Source organism: Rhinopithecus bieti, unplaced genomic scaffold (genome assembly GCF_001698545.2).
Source record: "Rhinopithecus bieti isolate Rb0 unplaced genomic scaffold, ASM169854v2 scaffold_57365, whole genome shotgun sequence".
NCBI lineage: Eukaryota > Metazoa > Chordata > Mammalia > Primates > Cercopithecidae > Rhinopithecus > Rhinopithecus bieti.
Window position 1 is genome coordinate 193,797 of NW_016822180.1, and position 9,119 is coordinate 202,915.

Genomic DNA, 9,119 nt, shown 5'->3' on the forward strand with positions numbered 1-9,119 from the left:
GGATGCAGAAAGTAAGAGCAGATGCAAGACAAAGTCCTTTATTAGAAAATATATCAAAATCCCAGCCCCCTGAGCCGGGACCAGAAGGGGGAGCTATTCCAGCATGGGCAGAAAATGCCTAGGGAGGGGCTTCCTTCACCAAACAACTTCCCGGGAACCATAAATAGAATAAATATTCACAGAGGTCCCAGGAGAAGCCAGATCACTCTTCTCTCTATGGAAGAGGAAGGGGCTTGGGGTCCAGCCCTGCTCCTACCCTAGCGGCAGGGACTCCCAGGAATCGTCACATAAAATCATGACATCAAGGATTCACAGTCATAAGCCCTACAGGAGACCCTAGAGAGAGGGACCCCTCAGGTCTACGGGAGCCCAGCTCCAGTCCAGCAGTGAGGAGAGGCCCCTACCCCCTAGCACGGCACCAGAGTTCAGTTCCCCCGCATCCCTCTGAGAACAGTGAGGAGCTAAGGGTGGGGAGAATACAACCCCATGAATTCGGTTTCATGATTAAAGTAGGCAGGAAGGAGTCAGTGTGAACCTCGGAGGGCTGTGTGGTTGGCAGTAGGTGGAGGCCCAGGCCTGGATGGGGGCCGGCGTTGCAGCATCTCTTGACGGAAGGCTTGGGAGGAACCAGGTGGGTAACGGGGCCCAGAAGGAGCCCGAGGACCCCGAGGGTCAGTCCCAATGTCTGCTGTGATGTTGGTATAAAGAGGCCCCAGCTCTCGAGCCAGCAATTGGTATGTCAGTGAGTTCATCCCATCTTGCGTCCAGGAATTCTGGGTACGGACCAGGAGGTCAAATCTGAGGGTTAGAGGTTGGAGACTAAGACCCAGAAAAGAACAGCCAGAAATCTAGGGACCTTTAGAAGTTTCCTGGCTAGGGGTACAGAACCCTAAGAATTCAGTAACAGATTCCAGGCAGTCCTTCCTTCTTCCTACCTGTGGGGATTTTCCTCGTTGCCCTTATCTCCTCGGTGCTTCACCATCTTATAGTGTCCCACAGATGTGGGGGGCCGAGAGATCTTCATCCCAGCCAGGCGCACCCTATGGGAAAAGTGAGGGGATCATGGGGGATCCAGAGTAGAGGAAAGCAAGGAAGGGATTAAATGTTTCTGTACACAAAAAAACAACTATTACTCAGTAGGAAAAAAAAAAAAAGCCCAGGGCAGAAGTCAAACAGAAAGAAGAAAATGGCTGAAGAGAATATAAAAGCTGGATGTATCCAAATCCTCAGGGCCCAGTGCCAGTCTCCCTAGGGCCTTCAAACAGTTGGCAAAGGTAGGTTTGTACCTACTCCCTTGGCTTCCTAAAGGGCTCCTAGGAGCTGCCCTTGCAGTCTAGGAAGGACGGGGAGAGAGGCCATTCTGTCAAAAGGATAAGAAAAGCCTGGGAGTTGCAGACCCAAGCTCAGCAATTCTTAGTTAGAATAGTGACTGAGCTACCCCAGCTTCTCTCCCACATCCCCCATGTTAAGAAAAAGGTAGGCCAGGTGCAGTGGCTCACACCTGCAATCCTAGCACTTTTGGATGCTGAGGCAGAAGGATCACTTGAGGCCAGGAGTTCAAGACCAGCCTGGGAAAATAACGAGACCTTGTCTCTAGGGGGAAAAAAAAAACAACGAAAGAAAGAAAAGAAAAGGGTAGAGCCAGGTAATCAGGACCTTGAAAGAAACAAGCTTCACCTCTGACACACAGAAGCATGGAGTGCAGATGGCCTGGGAAGGAACTAGAAGCATACTTATGTATATTTACAATTCACTGGGTATTTCACACACATACAGAGGATGAAAATTCAGAGATGTCATCACAGAGGACACAGGGGGAATGGAGGCAATTGGTCCTGCATACCAAGCCCAAATATTCATACCACAGACATGAAATTGGGTCAGCTGAGGCTGAAGGTCAGAATGTTTCACATGCTAAAAATGAGTTGGCCCTATGCCAGTGGCACAGGCCTCTTACAAAGTGATTCTGGGAACATAGAGCAGAGCCCCTCTCTCCTAACCCCATAGGAAGTGGTCTGGCTGGAACCCTAGCAGAAGGCAAGACTAAACTGTCTCTGGGCCCCTTTCCAGTTCTGGAATCCAGCGATACTATTTCCTATTGATCTTACGTCCTCTCCCAAGAACAAACTAACCAGGAGACTGAAGGATGATAGTGGGCAGCAGCATGCAAGCCTGCTCTGGGTATCCTAAAAAGACTAAGGGAAAGGAATGGGCTCAGTGCAGGACCAGGGAGCTAAAGGTTAGTGTTGAAGGGATATGGCCAAAGGTGGTCTTAGAGGACAGGGATCCAGACTGGGGTCAGGAGGGAGGAAGTGGCAGGAAGTCTGACCTGGTAGCAATGTCATCATCCTCGCCACCCCAGCCCCAGTATTCATTGGGGAAGCCATTCATCTTCAGGTACTGGTCAGGAGTAAGCGCCGAGACTCCTCCGAAGTACTGGGGGTATGGGAGGCTAGGAAGAGAAAGATCCTTGCATGCCCCAAGTCTTCTGGGGAGATATCCCCAACCACAATCCCCTTGACTCTCCTCCTTCCACAGGATGGTAGGCTTCCCTGTTTCCCAGTACCCTTCCATGCCCTCTACCTGTATCCAAACTTGTTCATAGCAACAGCAACATGGCGGGGTCCCCGGGGGTCACACACATACAGATTGTGGTCATTTTCTGGCAAGAGGTCCACATCATGCAAGAACAGGCAGTCCCACTCTTCATCACGCAGGGCCTCTCGCACCCCAACATTGAGCAGTTTTGCCCTGTTAAATGTTCCATTTCCAGCCTAGAAGATAATGGAGGGGGACCAGACTATGTCTGTAGTGGTACAGAGAAGAGGGGGCTAAAGAATAAAAGTGAAGGCCAGGCACAGTGGCTCATGCCTGTAATCCCAGCACTTTGGGAGGCTAAGGTGGGTGGATCACAAGGTCAGGAGATCGAGACCACCCTGGCTAACACGGTGAAACCCCATCTCTACTAAAAATACAAAAAATTAGCTGGGCGTGATGGTGCACGCTGTAGTCCCAGCTACTTGGGAGGCTGAGGCAGGATAATGGTATAAAACCCGGGAGGCGGAGACTGCAGTGAGCCGAGATCGCGCCACTGCACTCCAGCCTGGGCGACAGAGTAAGATCTCAAAAAAAAAAAAAAAAAAGAATAAAAGTGAAAAGAGGGAAATCAAAGTGGGGTGGAAGGCAAGGATCTTTTTCATTTTTCCACTTAGTCATTTGACAAATCTTGCTTGTGTATTGATATGGGCCTGATACTTAGATGCTGCTGTCTAACATTTAATCCTGACAATCCGCAACCAACAATGGTGTGGTGTGGAACAGGTGGTATATTAGTTATCTTTTGCTCTTTCCTCATGTTAGATGTTTAAGTATCTTGCCCAGAGTCATACATGTTAACAAGTGATGGAACTGGCTGGGCGCGGTGGCTCAAGCTTGTAATCCCAGCACTTTGGGAGGCCGAGACGGGCAGATCACGAGGTCAGGAGATCGAGACCATCCTGGCTAACACGGTGAAACCCCGTCTCTACTAAAATTAAAAAAAAAAAAAAAAAATAGCCGGGCGAGGTGGCGGCGCCTGTAGTCCCAGCTACCCGGGAGGCTGAGGCAGGAGAATGGCGTGAACCCAGGAGGCAGAGCTTGCAGTGATCCGGCCACAGCACTCCAGCCTGGGTGACAGAGCGAGACTCCGTCTCAAAAAAAAAAAAAACAAGTGACAGAACTAGAATTTTAGCCCTATTGTGTCCAATTCCAACTCTGCATAAGCCATTCAAGAAAGGAAAAATCACAGAAGAGTGTAGGACAGTGGGAATAACCTAAGCAGATTAAGGGGAAGTATGGGACTAACAAATTTGGAAGAACAGTGCCAGGTGCTTCTCCACACTCTAACAGTCTGGCCCTCTTAAAATTATTCTAGGGACCCATTAGATGAAAGTGGAGTGGCATGTGCTTGAGGTTTCCTTAGAAGAAAGAAAGTCAAAAAGGTGGAGATTGGGGTACCTGGTGGATGACATAGATGCCATAAGCAAGCTGCTGGCGCTGCAAGAAGGGGTGCAGGTGGTAGAGCAACAGGCGCAGGTGGTGCTCCCGGGCACGATGAGGCACAATGATGGCTGTTCGGGAGCGGGGCTCACAACCTGCAGGGCGGTACCGGCCCCCTGGTTCTACCCGGGGATTCCGCTCCACAATCTCTGCCAGTGATGGCACCGGGCTAAAGGACACCGACACAGGACCCACTGTTGGGAAGGAATGGCAAGTAGAGGGATCAGACAGGCAAAGAGAAAAGAATCAAACTAGGGTCTGGGAATACCTCTGGCACTGGCAGTCTGGTTCTGGGGCTTAGTTCTCAGGGCTCACTCACAAATCTCACATGCCTTGGATTCCCCATCACTGGGACAGCTCTACAAAGGCTGGAAGGTGCAGGATCCCTACCTAGCCTTCTCTTCTTATTTTAGGGTTGCATAACTCTCCTGTCTCACAGGGTTGGAAGCTATAGTTGAAGGCTGGAGAGAACAGGACTTGCAACTAATTAAACCAGGGCTCATCTATAAGGAAAACAATTCCTAGCCTGGGGCAGGAAGAGCCCATAAAGGGGCAAGCAGTAGAAAGTGAAAACCCAATAGTCTAGTCTAAACTCCAAATTCAGAGTCCACTCTATCTCAACCTCAGCCCTCTATCTCAACCTCAGCCTACCTGCAGAGTCCATGATCCTCTTCTAAGTTCCACTTCTGCCACTCCATACCTCCCTATCCCCCTGCCTCCCTATCCCCGCACCTTGTCCTTCCTTTCACCACCCCCTTCCTCCTGCACTTACCTAAGAGAGGAGATCGTTCTGGACAGTAGGGCAGACCTTGAGGAGCTGGAGGACCCCCTGGGGCCCCAGGCAGGTGACTGAGGTTACTGTAGACATCACGAGGGTGAGAATAGTCAAATGTCGGCCCCTGATCTCGGCCAAATAGGGCACTGAGACTTCGGAAGCCCCCCAGTGACAGGTACATCATGACAGCCAGCTGGGAGCCCACAAGCAGGGCCAGCGTGCAAGGCCGCTCCAGCAGCCTCCGCAACATCCTGGGGGTGAGATCTAGGGAGGGAGAGGGGAATTCTAGGGCTAGACAGGAAGAGAGCAAGCCAGCAGAGAGGTCAGTAGGTAGGGTTGAAGGTGGTGCCAGGAGTAAAGAGGAAAAAGAGGCAGAAAACAAAGTCACAGAAGGGAGCACACAGGTGCACAGTCACGCAAGGAAACAAAATAGAATGTAACCACCAGTAACCCTACCACCTGTCACTTCAGCCCAAGTTTCACTCTCCTCTACCTCCCCGGAAACCACTCCCACCATCTACTGTCAGTCCTCACCCCCAAAAATGTTTACATCATTCAAATCCCATGTTCATTTCAGAAAAGTCTCTAGAGACCCCTCTTCCAATTTTAGAGGGGAAGAGATAGACTCACGTAGGTTCAAGCTGTCTTCTTAGGGATCATGGGGGCTCCAGGGGGTCCCGGGGGGACAGAGATGTGAGGCATTATCTAAAATTGGAAATGTCACAGAGGGCAGAGAAAGGCTCCATCCAGCACTCAAGCAGCGAATCTGGGACCAGCTGGAACAGAAGTGGTAAAGGATAACTAGCTACCTGCACCACCAGAGATCAGGATCAGGGTGCAGCTGGTTTCCCAGCAGGGGAAGTGAAGGAAAGTGGCTGGAAAGGAAGAGGAGGAGCAGGAGATGGTAGGTCCCTCGCCTCTCTCCCGTGCTACCCTGGAGTGATAAGTGTCAGGTTCATACTTAACCACCCCCGTACCCCTACCCCAACAGGACAGATTGGGGAGTGGGGACAGGGCAGCTAATGGAAACATTGTTTTCCCCCAGGCAAAGAACTTGTTCAAGTGGCAAGAGAGTCATGACAGGACCGTGGAGTGGCCTAAGGAGTACCCAGGGCGGAAGTAGGAAACAGGCTCCTTCTGTTCTTAATGTGCCTAGGTGCGAACTCCTCAGGTGTAGGGACCGTGACCACCTGGGGGCTGTAAGCGAACAGCCCCGGAGCTCGGCGGAGAGTAGAGTGGGGGTGGCGTCCTCCACCTTTTCTACCTTTCCCCTGGGGAAAGGTAGCGGGGGTGGGGAGGAGGGTTACAGCTGAAGAGAAGGGGTGAGGGGGAGCAGGAGCAGAGACAGGGGTGGCTGGAAGGGCTCACCTGAAGGGGCGTGGTCCGCGCTGTGCAGGGGGTTAAAACCCAGCTCTTTCGGAGCACGCCCATCCTATCCCAGTCTCTTGCTTTTGCCCTACCTTGCAACATGAGCCCTCCCGGCCCCCGTCCATACTTCCACCTAGGACCCCCATCCCTGCTTAGGCTCGTCTCCAGGCGTTACCCAAAGCTTCTCACTCTCTCGAATGCCCAAACCTTTATCCCAGGCCTCCGCGCCCACGCGTCCCCAGCGAACATACCTGGTCTTTTGCTGCCTGTCGTCACCGCCACCCCAACAGCCGGGCAGGAATCGCTGTCGCCATCTTGGAAGCGGGCGCTGCGGGGGCGGGGCCTCGCGTCACGGGGCGGGGCCTCGGGGCGGAGCCACCCGGGCTTACTAGGCGCCCGGTCCGAGACACCGTGTGGTCGGGTGCTTGTGCCGGAGCTGCGCCAGAGCCTACCCACCTCGAAAGCGTTGCAGGCGACACTTTGGGAAGCGGGTGCGAGGGCTCAACTCCACTACGCAGACTGCTAGTGGGATTTCATTTCCTGCCCCTCAGATTAGTAAAAGCAGAAGCTCAAGCGATTCATTTTCCTCTGGGCCGAGACTGACCACCAAGAGGCTAGTGAGCCGGTTTCTGGTGCTCCGCTGACCTCGTTATCACCCTGGAGTTGGCTGAACCCTCTCCCAGTGTGTCAGTGGCACGTCCTGCAGCCTACTGCCACTTAGTATCAATAGTTCCTCACTCAGGCTACAGCGTTGCGGACCGCTCTAGAGCATTTTTGTATTCCCATGGTATCCCGCAGGCCTGGAAATAAAAAACGATTAGTTAATAAAACAATGAAATGTGGAGGAAAAGGCAGCGTCTTCTTTAAAGTAAAATTGTGTTTCCTCAGATATTAGAGTAAAATGGATGCTCCGTTAACATGCAATATATTTACGACAGACACTACCCCTAGCATATTGTGTTCCTTAGAAGCAGATGTTCACGCTGAAGAAACAGAGACTTGAATAACTCACAAAATCTGCCCCAAAAAGCCCATGGTCTTGTGTATCTTGTATGGAGGGAGGGATGTAAACAATATAAGGTGATAAATATGCTGGCCTAGAAGTGGCAACTCATTCATACGTGGAGATTCTAGAAAGGCTTCCTGGAAGTGACAGCTAATGGGAAACCTGAAGGACTTGTCTATAGCATATCCTTCTGCTTTAAAGATTCTGTTTTCGTGGAGTTATTTTACAATTCATGTAGGTAACTGATCTGTATGCAAATTCTGTCCTGTCTGGTAGAGGTTCAATTAACCTGCTATTCCCCACACTGTGCGGAAAAAAAGCAGTTTTGGCCTCCATTTTCATGTTCATTTCTGTTTTCCTGATCCATAAATATGTCCGTTGTCTAGATTTTCTCTTGTATTAATTATAACATCTGCTAGTTTCTTCATGAGTTAAATGACATCAACACATGTTCATTTTTTTCTTAATTTCTTTTTTCTTTTTTTTTTTTTTTTTTTTTTTTTTTTGAGACGGAGTTTCGCTCTTGGTTCCCAGGCTGGAGTGCAATGGTGCAATCTCAGCTCACTGCAACCTCTGCCTCAGCCTTTCTGAGTAACTGGCATTACAGGCATGCGCCACCATGCCCGGCTCATTTTGTATGTTTAGTAGAGACAGGGTTTCTCCATGTTGGTCAGGCTGCTCTCTAACTCCCGACCTCAGGTGATCCACCTGCCTCAGCCTCCCAAAGTGCTGGGATTACAGACGTGAGCCACCACGCCTGGCCTTTTTCTTTATTATTATTTTTTAATTTAAAAATTTGTGACACGGTTTCACTCTGTCACCCAGGCTGGAGTGCAGTGCCAAGATCACAGCTCACTGCAGCCTCAACCTCCTAGGCTCAGGGGATCCTCCCACCTTAGCCCAGTGAGTAGCTGGGACAACACAGCTGCTGNTTTGAGACGGAGTTTCGCTCTTGGTTCCCAGGCTGGAGTGCAATGGTGCAATCTCAGCTCACTGCAACCTCTGCCTCAGCCTTTCTGAGTAACTGGCATTACAGGCATGCGCCACCATGCCCGGCTCATTTTGTATGTTTAGTAGAGACAGGGTTTCTCCATGTTGGTCAGGCTGCTCTCTAACTCCCGACCTCAGGTGATCCACCTGCCTCAGCCTCCCAAAGTGCTGGGATTACAGACGTGAGCCACCACGCCTGGCCTTTTCTTTATTATTATTTTTTAATTTAAAATTTGTGACACGGTTTCACTCTGTCACCCAGGCTGGAGTGCAGTGCCAAGATCACAGCTCACTGCAGCCTCAACCTCCTAGGCTCAGGGGATCCTCCCACCTTAGCCCAGTGAGTAGCTGGGACAACACAGCTGCTGTGAAGTAGCTGTGAAGACACGGAGTTCTGCCATGTTGTCTTGGTTGGTCTCCATCTCCTGGGCTCAAACTATCTGCCCGCCTTGGCTTCCCAAAGCGCTGGGATTACAGGCATCAGCTACAGCATCAGGCCTCTTAATTTTGTTTCTCTTTTTCCTTCCTTCCTTCCTTCCTTCCTCCCTTCCCTTCCTTCCTTTTCTTCCTTTCTTCCTTTCCTTCACCCCCACCTTTTTTTTCCCCCAAATACCTAGTCTTCAAGGAGATTTTTTTTTTTTTTTTTGGAGGTGGAGTCTTGCTCTGTTGCCCAGGCTAGAGTGCAGTGGCGCGATCTCAGCTCACTGCAACCTCCGCCTCCTGGGTTCAAGAGATTCTCCTGCCTCAGCCTCCCGAGTAGTTGGGATTAAAGGTGCCCACCACCAAGCCCGGTTTATTTTTGTATTTTTAGTGGAGACAGGATTTCACCATCTTGGCCAGGCTGGTCTTGAACTCCTGACCTCGTGATCCACCCACCTTGCCTCCCAAAGTGCTGGGATTATAGGCATGGGCCACTGCACCCGGCCTATGTGTTCATTTTTA

General features: G+C 50.9%; 1 protein-coding gene and 1 long non-coding RNA gene across 2 annotated transcripts; one reads left to right on the plus strand and one right to left on the minus strand.

The window, feature by feature from the left end:
• Positions 1 to 22: 22 nt before the first annotated feature.
• Positions 23 to 6,981, minus strand: B4GALT3 (beta-1,4-galactosyltransferase 3). The gene is made up of 8 exons (XM_017860823.1): positions 6,433 to 6,981; positions 5,444 to 5,589; positions 4,811 to 5,077; positions 3,997 to 4,232; positions 2,584 to 2,774; positions 2,330 to 2,452; positions 936 to 1,040; positions 23 to 798 (listed from the first exon to the last, which is right to left on the minus strand). Exons 3-8 carry the CDS (start codon positions 5,061 to 5,063, stop codon positions 525 to 527), a joined length of 1,182 nt encoding a protein of 393 aa, XP_017716312.1. The 5' UTR covers positions 5,064 to 5,077; positions 5,444 to 5,589; positions 6,433 to 6,981; the 3' UTR covers positions 23 to 524.
• Positions 5,596 to 7,019, plus strand: LOC108521177 (uncharacterized). The gene is made up of 2 exons (XR_001883134.1): positions 5,596 to 5,969; positions 6,400 to 7,019. It is a non-coding gene; the product is annotated as an uncharacterized LOC108521177 (long non-coding RNA).
• The last annotated feature ends 2,100 nt before the right edge of the window (positions 7,020 to 9,119 follow it).